We start from the raw sequence: 12808 nt of genomic DNA, 5'->3' as shown, positions 1-12808 counted from the left end.
CAGGCAGGGCTACCGGCCCAGCCCAGGGGTCTTGCCCTTTGCCGAGGCGTCCAGCCTCGTACCGCCCATGCCGACGCCTGTAGAGATGATCACTGTGATCACCACAATGACCAAGATCACCACAATGGTGGCAATAATGGCCAGTAGGGACAAGGTGGTGTCTGCAGGGGTGCTACTGGAGGGGGGTGGTGCCAGAGGAGGGGCTAGGGTAGGAAGTGGGGCTATGAATGAGGTGGGGCTTGGGAGGAAGGGAGGCCCGTGGAGGGGTGGAGCCTGTGGAGGGGGAGGGGCTGGTGGAGGGAGAGGGGGTGGAGGGGGAGGGGCTGTTGGATGGAGAGGAGCTAGTAGAGGGAGAAGGGCCAGTGGAGGGGGAGGGGCTGGTGGAAGGGATAGTGGAGGGAGAGGGTGTGGAGGGGGAGGGGCTGTTGGAAGGAGAGGAGCTAGTGGAGGGGTCAGCTCCAGTGGAGGGAGAGGGGCTACTACTAGAGGTGGAGCTAGGAAAGCTGGAGGGGATAGTGGAGGTGGGGCTGGTGGAGGGGTCAGAACCAGTGGAGGGGTGGGGCTACTGCCAGAGGCGGAGCTAGAAAAGGTGGAGGGGATAGTGGAGGTGGGGCTGGTGGAGGGGTCAGAACCAGTGGAGTGGGACAGGGTACTACCAGAGGCGGAGCTAGGAAAGGTGGAGGGGATAGTGGAGGAGGGTGTGGCTAGTGGAGGGGGGAGGGGCTACTACCAGAGGCAGAGCTAGGAAAGGTGGAGGGGATAGTGGTGGAGGTGGGGCTGGTGGAGAGGGAAGGGCTACTACTAGAGGCGGAGCGAGGAAAGGTGGAATGGATAGTGGAGGAGGCGGGGCTGCCTGGAGGGAATGGGAGGAGGAGGAGGATGGTGGGGGAGGGCACTGCATATAATCCCAAGGACCAAGAGGTGGAGACCCGGCATCCTGGGGCGTTGGGGTCACATCGGGGGGTGAACCTGTGGATGGAAAGGAGAGGGTGATCATCCGGTGTCACCGACCAACCAGTAACATCGAGCTATCCTGGTAACACTGAGTGTCCCAGTAAAACTGCATGTCCCCGACCTGGTAAAACCAAGAGTCCGGTGAAATAGAGCGTCCCTGTCCCCGTAATACTGACTGTTCCCCACCGGTGGGTTGGAGAGAGAGGAGGGAAAATAGAGGGGTGACAGAGAGAGTGGAGAGGGGGTATAGATAGGGGGAGAGAGGGAGAGAAGGGGGAGAAGGAGAGATGGGAGAGAGATGGGAGGGGGCAGATGGGAGAGAAGGGAGGAGAGAGATGGGGAGAGGAGAGAAAGGAAAGAGGGGGACCTGGGGATTAGTTCCACGAACCTGGAGGAATGCCTCTCAGGATGACTCCTTCACCCTCCTCTCCCCTCTCGGCTGCCCCGAGGACGGTTCTGCCTGGGTACCCCATCCGTACCTTGTAGTGCCTCTTCTCACAGTGTCCCAGCTGGCCGGCACTGGAGCCGGTGGCTTGTGCTATGGTGATTCCTGGGGAATGAGACAGGCCTGGAACAGAGAGCATTGGAAAAGGATCTGTCCCAGAGATATCTCCCACTCCCTCCCCACATCTCTCTTCCCTGCTCACTACAACCTCTCCCCTCTGCCCATCACTCCTATCTTATCCCTCCTCGCCTCTGTCCCAAGCCTTAATTCCACCCTCACACACATCCCCACTCTCCTCTGGCCCTGAAAACCATCCTAACCTCCCCACCCCCCTTTCTCCCAGTCAACCCTCTCTCCCTCTCCTCCCATTTCTCCCTCCCTCTTCTCCCCAACACTCCCCTTTTCCCTCCCTCTTCTCCCGCTAACTCTTCCCCTTTCCCCTCCCATCACCACCAGCCCACCCTCTCCCCCTCCCCCTTGCCAACCCCTGATGCTGCCTGACACTTGAAGGGTCTCTCGGTGGAATGGACCAGCCAGATATGATTATTCAGGTGATCTGGTCTGCAGCACAAGAGGGAGGGTGAGAGATCAGAGACCCCTCACTGATCACCACCCCTCCCATTCATGGGGCAACACAGTGTCCCCACCCCCCCCCCGACTCATGGTGGGGGGTGAGAGAGAGAGAAAGATGGGGAGAAAGGGGGGAAGGGAGAGAGGGGGGAGGGGGAAGAGAGAGAGAGTGGGGGAGAGAGAGGTGGAGAGAGGAGGGAGGGAGAAGGGGAGGGAGGGGGGAGAGAGAAAGTGGGGAGAGATAGGAGGTGCAGAGGGAGGGAGGAGAGAGAAGGTGTGAGAGAGAGGGGAGGGAGGGGATGGAGGGGAGAGATAGATGGGATAGAGGGTGGAGAGAGGAAAGGGGGACAGAGAGGGGAAGAGATGGGGTGAGGGGAAGAGAGAGGAGGTAGCGAAAGTAGGGGGAGGAGTTGGGGAAAGGGTAAGAGAGGGAAGTAGAGGAAGGGGGTAAGTAGAGAAAGGGGTCAGGAGAGGTAGGGGGAGGATGTGGATAGGTGGAGTGGGCGAGAGAGGAAATGCAGACTCTCTTTTCTATTTCCTCTCTCTCCCTTCTCATCTCTTCCTCTCTCCCTCTCACCCCCCCACCTTTCACTCTCCCCTTCCCTCCCTCCGACCACACTGACCTGCGTTGACCGCTCCAATGCCAGCACACTCGGATGAGGGAGGGTTCAGAGAACACGGGAGAGCCGGCCTGCTCCCTCACACCCGCCAGCCGGGTTGCCTCACTCCTTCCTGCACTGGGCAGGATGTGTAGCCCAATGATCGCATCAGCGCGGCGCCTGTGGTCAGGTACAAATGCGGTCACAGGGTGTGATTAACCAACGTATCCAGGAAGCAATGTACGTCGACCCAGGGAGAGCGGGGAATGGGGAGAATGTTTTACCCAGGGGGGAGAGAAAGGTATGGGGGGGGGGGTTTACTAGGGGAGAGAGGCGAACGGGGGGATGTTTACCCAGGGAGAGAGGGGAACGGGGGTGGGGGGTTTACCCAGGGAAAGAGGGGAATGGGGGGTTTTACCTAGGGGGGAGAGAGGGAATGGGGGGGGTTTACCCGGGGAGAGAGGGGAATGGGGGGTTTACCCAGGGGGGAGAGAGGGGAACAGGGAGGTTTACCCGGGGAGAGAGGGGAATGGGGGTGTTTACCCGGGGAAGAGAGGAATGGGGGGGTTTACCCGGGGATAGAGGGGAATGGGGGGGATTTACCCAGGGGGGAGAGAGGGGAATGGGGGAGTTACTCAGGGAGAGAGGGAATGGGGGGGTTTACCGGGGAGAGAGGGGAACAGGGGGGGTTTTACCTGGGGAGAGAGAGGAACAGGGGGTTTATCCAGGGGGGGAAAGAGTGGAATGGGGGGTTACTTAGGGAGAGAAGGGGAACAGGGGGGTTTACCCAGGAGAGAGGGCAGCAGGGGGGGGGGTTTACTCAGGAGGGAGAGGGAACGGAGGGATGTTTACCCAGGAAAGAAAGGGGAACAGGGGGATGTTTACCCAGGGAAGAGATGGGAACAGGGGGGATTTTTACCCAGGGGAGAGTGGGGAATGGGGGTATGTTTACCCAGCGGAGAGGGGGAATGGGGGTATGTTTACCCAGGAGAGAGGGAAATGGGGGGATATTTACCTAGGGGAGAGAGGGGAATGGAGGGATGTTTACACAGGGAGAGTGAGGGATATGGGGTAATGTTTACCCAGGAAAGAGAGGAAAACAGAGGAATGTTTACTCAGAGGAGGGAGGGGAATGGAGAGATGTTTACCTTGGGAGAGGGAACAGGGTATGGGGGATGTTTACCCAGGGGTACGAGGGGAATGGAAGGGATGTCTACCTAGGTTAGAGAACGGAAGGATGCTTACCCAGTGGAGAAGTGGGATTGGAGGGATGTCTACACAGGGAGAGAAGGGAATGGTGGATATTCCTACCCAGGGGAGAGAACAGAACAAAGAGAGGTCTACCCAGTGGAGAGGGTGGAAGGAGGGATGTCTACTCAGAGGAGGGAGGGGAATGGAGGGATATTTTCCCAAGGGAGAAAGAGAAAAATGGAGGGGATGTATACACAGTGAAGAGAGGGGAATGGAAGGATTTCTACCCAGAATAGAGAGAACAGAGGGATATTTACCCGGGGCGGGGGGGGGAGCAGAATGAGGGCTCTATCCAGGGAGAGAGGGGAATGGGGAGGTCTACCAGGAGGTCTACCCTGCTGCCCTCTCTCCCTGGGTAAACCCCCCTGTTCCCCTCTCTCCCGAGTAACCCCCCATTCCACTCATCCCCTGGGTAAACCCCCCTGTTCCTCTCTCTCCCGGGAGAAGGGAAAGGAGGGATGTCAACACAGGGGAAAGATGAGAAACGATATATGATTACCCAGGGGAGAGAGCTAAAAGGAGATATGTCTACCCAGAGAGGTGGGAGAGAGTATGGAGTGGATGTCTACTGTGGCAGAGTATATAGATATGTTTCTAGGAGATAAATTGGGAAAGGTTTGTTAGAGTAGGTCACAAATAAACTCTTTAAAACAGATCTTATTTAAAATACTGGAGCTCTGCCCCATGATAGACATATCGGCTCTACAGATTTTGCAAGAGCTTTGGAGAGTGCTCAGGAGACTTCGCTAATAAATTGTTGTTTACAAAAGGCAACAGAAGAAAGATCTTATCAGAGCCGCTTCTGTCTGGAGCTGTTCTAGGAGGGTCATGTAGTTTGGCAAGCAGAGTCAAAAGAGAGAGACACACACACACACACACACACAAACACACACACACACACACACACACACACACACACACACAGAGATCACTTCTACAGTGTTACAGTCAGTAACAGCAGCTGGGACTGGAACAGGACAAGCTGGCAAGCTTGTGGAAAGACCCATTTGGAAGACGGGTTTGTAAGTGCTTTGTTCAGCCTGGTCAAAGCCCTTGTGGATCATGCAAGAGGAGAGGACTGGCTGTTTAATGTTTCATTTGGAATAAGGGAAACAAAAAGGAACTATGTGGTGGCCTGAAAGAAAGAGAAAGATCATCTGGAGAACCCTGATGGGATAAGTTTTGTTGGCAAGACACTGAAATGGCTGATTAAAAAGGAATCAGTTGTGTAATCCTGGAACAACAAATCTCTCTAAAAACTGACAAGAACCTTCCTGAACGGTAACTATTTACCTTTCAAGCACCAAAGCTTACACACACATCACATACACATGCGCTTAGAATTAGAAGAGGGTTAAGTTAGGTTAGTTAAGTTAATAAGTTAAGTTTGATTCTATTTTCATGTTTAAAGATAATTAAAAGCAACTTTTGTTCAAGTAACTATTTGTCTTGGTAAATATCTTTTGCTGCTGGGTTTTGGGGTCCTCTGGGCTCATAACACTATCCAGGGTAGAGAGGGGAATGGAGGGGATGTCTACCTAGGGCAGAGAGGGGAATGAAAGGGATGACCACCCAGGAGAGAGGGGAACGGAGAGGATGTCTATGCAGAAAGGAACAGAGGGAATGTCAACCCAGGGGAGAGAGAGGAACAGGGGGATGTTTACACAGGGGTTGGAGGGAAATGGGGGGGATGTTCACCCAGAGGAGAAAGGGAATGGAAGGATAACCCAGGAGAGAGACGGGAATTGGGGATGTTTACCCAGGAGAGAGATGGGAATGGAGGTATGACTATTCAGGTAAGAGAGGGGAAGAGAGGGATGTCTACCAGGGGAGAGAGCTAAAAGGATGGATGTCTACCCAGGGGAGGGGGAGGAGAGAGGGTAATAGAGTGGATGTCAACAGGGTAGAGAGGGGAACAAAGGGGATATCTACCCAGGGGAGAGAGCTAAAAGAATGTATATCTACCCGGGGGGAGGGGGGGAGAAGAGGGAACAGAGTGGATGCCAACTCAAACTAGAGAGGGGAATGGAGGGGATGTCTACCCAGGGGAGGGAGGGGAATGGAGTGATATCTATGCAGATGAGAGAGGAGAATGGAGGGATGTCTACCCAGGGGAGAGGTGGGATCGGAAGGGCTGTCTACACAGGGGAGAGAGGGGAAAGGAGGGATGTCTACCCAGGTGAAAGGGGGAATGGGGTGATGTTTATTCAGGGGAGTGAGGGGAAAGGATGGATGTCCACCCAGGGCAGAGAGGGGATTTCTACCCAGGGGAGGGAGGGGAAAGGAGTGATATCTATGCAGACGAGAGAGGAGAATGGAGGGATGTCTACCCAGGGGAGAGAGGGGAAAGAAGGGATATCTATCCAAGGAGAAATGGAGGGAAGGCTACCCAGGGAAGAGAGGGCAATAGAGGGTATGTCTACCGAGGGTTGGGGAATAGAGACCCAGGGGATGGAGGGGAACAGAGGGATGTTGATCCAGAGCAGCGATGAACAGAGAGGGGATGTCCACTCAGAGAGGGTATGTCTACCCAGGGGAGAGAGAGGAACAGGGGGATGTTTACACAGGGGTTGGAGGGAAATGGGGGGGATGTTCACCCAGAGGAGAAAGGGAATGGAAGGATAACCCAGGAGAGAGACGGGAATTGGGGATGTTTACCCAGGAGAGAGATGGGAATGGAGGTATGACTATTCAGGTAAGAGAGGGGAAGAGAGGGATGTCTACCAGGGGAGAGAGCTAAAAGGATGGATGTCTACCCAGGGGAGGGGGAGGAGAGAGGGTATAGAGTGGATGTCAACAGGGTAGAGAGGGGAACAAAGGGGATATCTACCCAGGGGAGAGAGCTAAAAGAATGTATATCTACCCGGGGGGAGGGGGGGGGAAGAGGGAACAGAGTGGATGCCAACTCAAACTAGAGAGGGGAATGGAGGGGATGTCTACCCAGGGGAGGGAGGGGAATGGAGTGATATCTATGCAGATGAGAGAGGAGAATGGAGGGATGTCTACCCAGGGGAGAGGTGGGATCGGAAGGGCTGTCTACACAGGGGAGAGAGGGGAAAGGAGGGATGTCTACCCAGGTGAAAGGGGGAATGGGGTGATGTTTATCCAGGGGAGTGAGGGGAAAGGATGGATGTCCACCCAGGGCAGAGAGGGGATTTCTACCCAGGGGAGGGAGGGGAAAGGAGTGATATCTATGCAGACGAGAGAGGAGAATGGAGGGATGTCTACCCAGGGGAGAGAGGGGAAAGAAGGGATATCTATCCAAGGAGAAATGGAGGGAAGGCTACCCAGGGAAGAGAGGGCAATAGAGGGTATGTCTACCGAGGGTTGGGGAATAGAGACCCAGGTGATGGAGGGGAACAGAGGGATGTTGATCCAGAGCAGCGATGAACAGAGAGGGGATGTCCACTCAGAGAGGGTATGTCTACCCAGGGAGAGAGAGAAAAAGAGAGAGGAAGATGTCAACCCATGGGGAGAAAGAGGGGAATCAAACTGAGGGAGAGAGAGGTGGGATGTCTCGGGGGGGGGGGGAGGAAAGAGAGGGGACATCTCCATGGGAGGGCTGGGAGAGGGAATCGGGGAGAGAGTGGGGTCATCTACCCATGAGAGAGAGAAGATGTCAACCAGGAAAGAGAGGGTGGGGATGACGACCCAGGAAAGAAGAGGGACTTTTACCCATGAGGTGAGAGAGAGGACGTCTACTCTGAGGGGGAGAGAGTGGGGAAGCCTACCCTGAGGGGGGGAGGGGGGGAGAGAGAGAGGGGGGGGGAGGACGCCTACCCTGAGGGGGAGAGACAGAACCTATCCTGAGGGGGGAGAGAGGGGGACGTCTACCCTGAGGAGGAGAGAGAGAGAGAGGGGGGGATGTCTACCCTGGGGGAGAGAGAGTGGGGACGTCTACCCTGAGGGGAGAAAGGGTGTGTGTGTGTGTGTGTGTGTGTGTGAGAGAGAGAGCGAGAGGGGAGAGAGATCTGCGCATGCGCCCCTTACGCCCATCGCCTTCTCCCCCGGCGCACGCCGGGAGTTGTAGTCCTATTTCCGGATCCGGGCCCACGGGAGGCGGTGGCGATGAGCGGGCCAGCGGACGGGGATTACCGGCGTAAATACCGCAATCTGAAGCGGAAACTGAAGCTGCTACTCTACGTGAGGGGGGTGAAGGAGGGAGGGGAAGGGTGGAGGGAGAGGTGGGGAGGGAAGGTTGGAGGGAGAGGTGGGGAGAGTAGGGGAGGGGTAGAGGTGGGGAAGGGTGGAGGTGCTTGACAGAAAGAGAGGGGGGTGCGGGGAGGGGTGGGAGAGGGGTAAGTGGAGGTGGGAGGATAGAATGGGGTGGGAGGAAATGGAATGGGGAGAAAGGGAGGTTTCTCCCCCGTTCTCCTTCAACCACTCCTCCTTCGACCTGCACCCTCCACATACTCACCCCCTCCTACCCTCTCCCATCCTTTCCACTCCCACAACTCCCCTCCTCCCCAATTCTATCCTCTCTTCGGTAACTGCTCCATCCTCTTCTCATCCAGGAACAGGAATATTTCCAATTGGAACTCCGTAAAGCCCAGAGAAAATTCATCAAGGTCTCCAGGGACAAGAGGTGAGGTCCCTCTCCCTTGTCACACACTCCTGGGGTGGGACACAGAGTGAAGCTCCCTCTCCTCTGTCCCGTCACACATTCCCAGGGTGGGACAGAGTGAAGCCCCCTCTCCAGTCAGATCATGTATGTGGGTAAATTGACACTGGTTAAACTCTCCACATCCATCTCCCCTTTTACAGTTTCCTGTTGGACCGGTTACTCCAATACGAGGACGTGAACGATGATTCCTCAGGTGAGTGACAGTAGAAGTGGTGGAGGGAGGGAGAGATAAATGGGGCAGAGGGGTAAGAAATTGGGGAGAAACAGGATGAGAGAGTGAGGGGAAGGGGATGGGGGAGAAAGTGTGGGGGAGAAAGAAAGGGGGAGGGAGAGAAAGGGAGGGTAGAAAGTGGGGAGAGAGGGATGGAGGGAGACAAGGAGATAAGAGGGGAGAGCAAGGGGGTAGCCCAGATCTCAGGGTGACTCACCCTCATCCCGTCACTCTGTCCCCGTAGATTCCGAGGCCACAGCTTCGTCTGAGAACAGTGATCCTGAGACTCCGAGGGCCATCGAGTGTCGGGTGCAGAAGAGGTGAGGAAGGAGGTGGAGGGAGGGGGAGGTGTCGGCTGAGGGAGAGAGGGTGGGAAGGGGAGGGAGGGTGGAGGAATGGAGGGAGGGACAGAGGGATGGAGGGAAGGGGCAGAGGGAGGGGGGAAACAGAAAGGAGGAGTGACGGAGGGGGAATGGAATGTTGAACATCTCACCCAACCATAGCCTCACCCTGGGATGTCTCTCCCTGCAGGCGCCGCAGCCCCCCCGTGGAAGAGTCAGCCTCGCCATCTCCCACCCTAACTCTGGGGTACCAGCCGCCCCAGAACAACCCCCCCACCCAGACCCCTTACCTCAGCACGGTGAGTAACCAGGGTTGGGTCTCAACACCTCTACTCTCTCCCCTCCCTTCCTCTCTCTCCCCCACCCTCTTTCCCCTCTTTTCTCTCCCCTTTCCTCTGTCACCCCCTCCCTCCCTCCCCCCACCCTCCCTCTTTCCTCTCAACCCCTCCTAATGTCCCGTCCCATTTACAGATGGCCTCTCCAAGCTTCAGCCAGTTCCCATCCGAGTACCTTTCGTCATTCCCAGATCCGCAGGGAGCAGCTCCCGCCCTTCCTAGTGCTGGACATATCTCCAAGGGTGAGAGGGTGAGGCGGGAGAAGAGGAGCAAACCCTCGAAGGGCAAGAGATGCAAGGTAGGCGAGGGAGGGGGAGGCAAAGGGACATTGAGAGGAAGTGGGAGGGGCAGGGACGGGGAAGAGGAAGAAGTGGGGGGTGTGAGAAGGGGAAGGGCAGTAGAGGGAGGTGGGGCAAGAATGGGGAGGAGAGGCTGAGGGAAGGGGAGCAGGGAGGGGAGGCGAGGTAGAATGGGGCGGGATGAAGGGGAATCAGTCAAGGGGGAAAGGAGGGGCCATTGAGGGGGACAGGGGAGGGGAAGGAGTGAGAAATGGAAGGGGTGGGAGAGAGGGCTTGTGCCTCATGAAACTTTTAACTCCACCTCTCTCTCTCTCCCCTCCCCCCCCAGCTCCCGTCCTCCCTGCGCTCCCCCCACCCCGACTCCGTGCCACTGACATTCCCGAGCCCAGCAGACCGCCTTTGCGGTCTCTCCGCCAAGCTGCCTCCCACCACCATCCTGAGCACGGTTCCCCAGCAGATGTTCAGTGTGGCTGGGGAGGGGAGCGAGGAGGAACCGCTCGATGGCGACGACGACTTGGTCATTGATATCCCCGAGTGACCCCTCTTCGCACCCTTCTCTTCTCCCCCATTGGGTCTCTTCCGCACTCCCATTGGTTGACACCCCAGGATATCGCCATCCACCCCATCACCCACTGGCCAACACGTTCCAGGATCACCCCTCCTGATTGGCTGGCTGGACTTGGGAAATCCACTGGCTGACACCCAGGAGGACTGCCCTCTGATTGGCCAGTCCTTCCGCGAGCCCTGTGGTCGGCCAGTCCAATTGGCAGAATTTCCGCCCCCTCCTCCCCTTGTGAGCAGACGGTCCGATCAACCTAATTGGCTGAAGAGGTGAGGAGCGCAGCGTTCGATTGGATGACTCCAGAAGAGCTGTTCTGATTGGCTGCTGTTTCGGGGGGGGGGGGTGGTGTGGGAGGCGGAGGGTGTTTGGGACATGGATCTGACTGCCCCCGACAGGGTGGGGGAATGGGGTTGATGTGCAGTGTGATGTGATGTTCTGTGTAGTAAAGTTTATTATACCCAGGTGTGCGATTCAGAGGATTATTCTCTATCCCACCCCAGGAGTGTGTGACGGGACGAGGGGGAGTTCACTCTGTGTCCCACCTCGGGAGTGTGTGACGGGATGGAGGGATAGGGAGTTTCACTCTGTGTCCCACCCCTAGATCAACACAGTTAAAGACAATGATTAAATACATGTTGATTTATATGAAAAGAGAAAAAAGAACCCTCACTAAACCCCCAACCCCTTCACCCCAACTAAAAAACCCCTCACTAAACCCCCACTAAAAAAAACCCTCACTAAACCCCCAGCCCCTTCTCCCCACTAAAAAAACCCTCATTAAACCCCCAGCCCCTTCTCCCCACTAAAAAACCCTCACTAAATCCCCAGCCCATTCTCCCCCACTAAAAAACCATCACTAAACCCCTAGACCCTTCTCCCCACTAAAAAAACTTCACTAAACCCCCCAGCCCCTTCTCCCCCACTAAAAAAACCCTCACTAAACCCCCAGCCCATTCTCCCGCACTAAAAAATCACTAAACCCCTAGACCCTTCTCCCCACTAAAAAAACCTCACTAAACCCTCCAGCCCCTTCTCCCCCACTAAAAAAACCCTCACTAAACCCCCAGCCCATTCTCCCCCACTAAACAAACCATCACTAAACCCCTAGACCCTTCTCCCCACTAAAAAAACCTCACTAAACCCCCCAGCCCCTTCTCCCCCACTAAAAAAACCCTCACTAAACCCCCCAGCCCCTTCTCCCCCACTAAAAAAACCCTCACTAAACCCTCAGCCCCTTCTCCCCCACTAAAAAAACCCTCACTAAACCCCCAGCCCCTTCTCCCATTAAAAGAAAACCCAGCCCCTTCTCCCATTAAAAAAACCCTCACTAAACCCCCAGCCACTTCTCCCCACTAAAAAACCTCACTAAAGCCCCCAGCCCCTCTCCCCCACTAAAAAAACCCTCACTAAACCACCCAGCCCCTTCCACCCACTAAAAAGACACTCACTAAACCCCCAGACCCTTCTCCCCACTAAAAAAACCTCACTAAATCCCCCAGCCCCTTCTCCCCCTCACTAAAAAAACCTTCACTAAACCCCCCCAGTCCCTTCTCCCCACTAAAAAAACCCTCACTAAACCCCCCAGCCCCTTCTCCCCCACTAAAAAATCCCTCACTAAACCCCCAGCCCCATCTCCCCACTTAAAAAAACCTCACTAAACCCCCCCAGCCCCTTCTCTCCCCACTAAATATACCCTCACTAACCCCCAGCCCCTTCTCCCATGAAAAGAAACCCTCACTAAACCCCCAGCCCTTTCTCCTCCACTAAATAAACCCCCAGCCCCTTCTCCCATTAAAAAAACCTCACTAAACCCCCCCAGCCCCTTCTCCCCTCACTAAAAAAACCTTCACTAAACTATCCCCACTAAAAAAAACCATCACTAAACTCCCAGTCCCTTCTCCCCACTAAAAAACCCTCACTAAACCCCCCAGCCCCTTCTCCCCCACTAAAAAAACCTCACTAACCCCCCAGCCCCTTCTCCCCCACTAAAAAAACCCTCACTAGCCCCCCAGCCCCTTCTCTCCACTAAAAAAACCTCACTAACCCCCCAGCCCCTTCTCCCTCACTAAAAACCCTCACTAGCCCCCCAACTCCTTCTCCCCTCACTCTCACTAAAAAATCCCTCACTGAACCCCCCAGCCCCTTCTCCCCACTAAAAAAACCCTCACTAAACCCCCCAGCCCCTTCTCCCCCCCCACTAAAAATAACTAAAACAACAAAGAAAACTAACTAGAATATATAATGAATCTGATTATAGAGTGAATTGGATTCTCTCAGGAAACACTCAAAAGATCCCAAAAACATCTTACAAGAAAACATTATTTATTTCTAAGGGGAGATTTCTCCGGTCCAGAGGATTCAAAGGAATTATTTATAAATTCAAACCCAATGTTTGAGCGTTCGGACCCCAAATGTGTAAAACTACAGAATATTTACCCTGCAAATTGATTGTATTTTTTCTGTAATGGAATACAACTTTGAGCCTGTGTTGCCATCTTAAAGAAACGTCTGATTTCCAAGTGGCAACAAATACATTTCCTTGCTATTGCCAAGCTAATTTGACACATTTCAACTGAAAGCCTGATAAATGTAGTTTAGGAGTTGTTTTTGAAATTCC

The 12808-nt window shown here is 55.0% G+C and overlaps 1 protein-coding gene across 1 annotated transcript; it reads left to right on the top strand.

Annotated features, from left to right (window-relative positions):
* Positions 1 to 7846: 7846 nt before the first annotated feature.
* Positions 7847 to 10654, top strand: ino80e (INO80 complex subunit E). The gene is made up of 7 exons (XM_069926891.1): positions 7847 to 7962; positions 8334 to 8404; positions 8584 to 8636; positions 8899 to 8974; positions 9186 to 9294; positions 9467 to 9628; positions 9958 to 10654. Exons 1-7 carry the CDS (start codon positions 7888 to 7890, stop codon positions 10165 to 10167), a joined length of 756 nt encoding a protein of 251 aa, XP_069782992.1. The 5' UTR covers positions 7847 to 7887; the 3' UTR covers positions 10168 to 10654.
* The last annotated feature ends 2154 nt before the right edge of the window (positions 10655 to 12808 follow it).

The sequence above is a fragment of the Narcine bancroftii genome, chromosome 3, assembly GCF_036971445.1.
Source record: "Narcine bancroftii isolate sNarBan1 chromosome 3, sNarBan1.hap1, whole genome shotgun sequence".
Classification (NCBI taxonomy): Eukaryota; Metazoa; Chordata; class Chondrichthyes; order Torpediniformes; family Narcinidae; genus Narcine; species Narcine bancroftii.
The sequence above is the reverse complement of the archived record's forward strand: the minus strand, read 5'-3'. Positions and strand labels throughout refer to the sequence as shown.

Bases quoted from the DNA above. Each gene is read 5' to 3' on its own strand.
- ino80e (XM_069926891.1), top strand. From the start codon at position 7,888: ATGAGCGGGCCAGCGGACGGGGATTACCGGCGTAAATACCGCAATCTG. The intron at 7,963-8,333 runs GTGAGGGGGGTG...CTTCTCATCCAG, and splicing joins AACTGAAGCTGCTACTCTAC to GAACAGGAATATTTCCAATT. The intron at 9,295-9,466 runs GTGAGTAACCAG...TCCCATTTACAG, and splicing joins AGACCCCTTACCTCAGCACG to ATGGCCTCTCCAAGCTTCAG.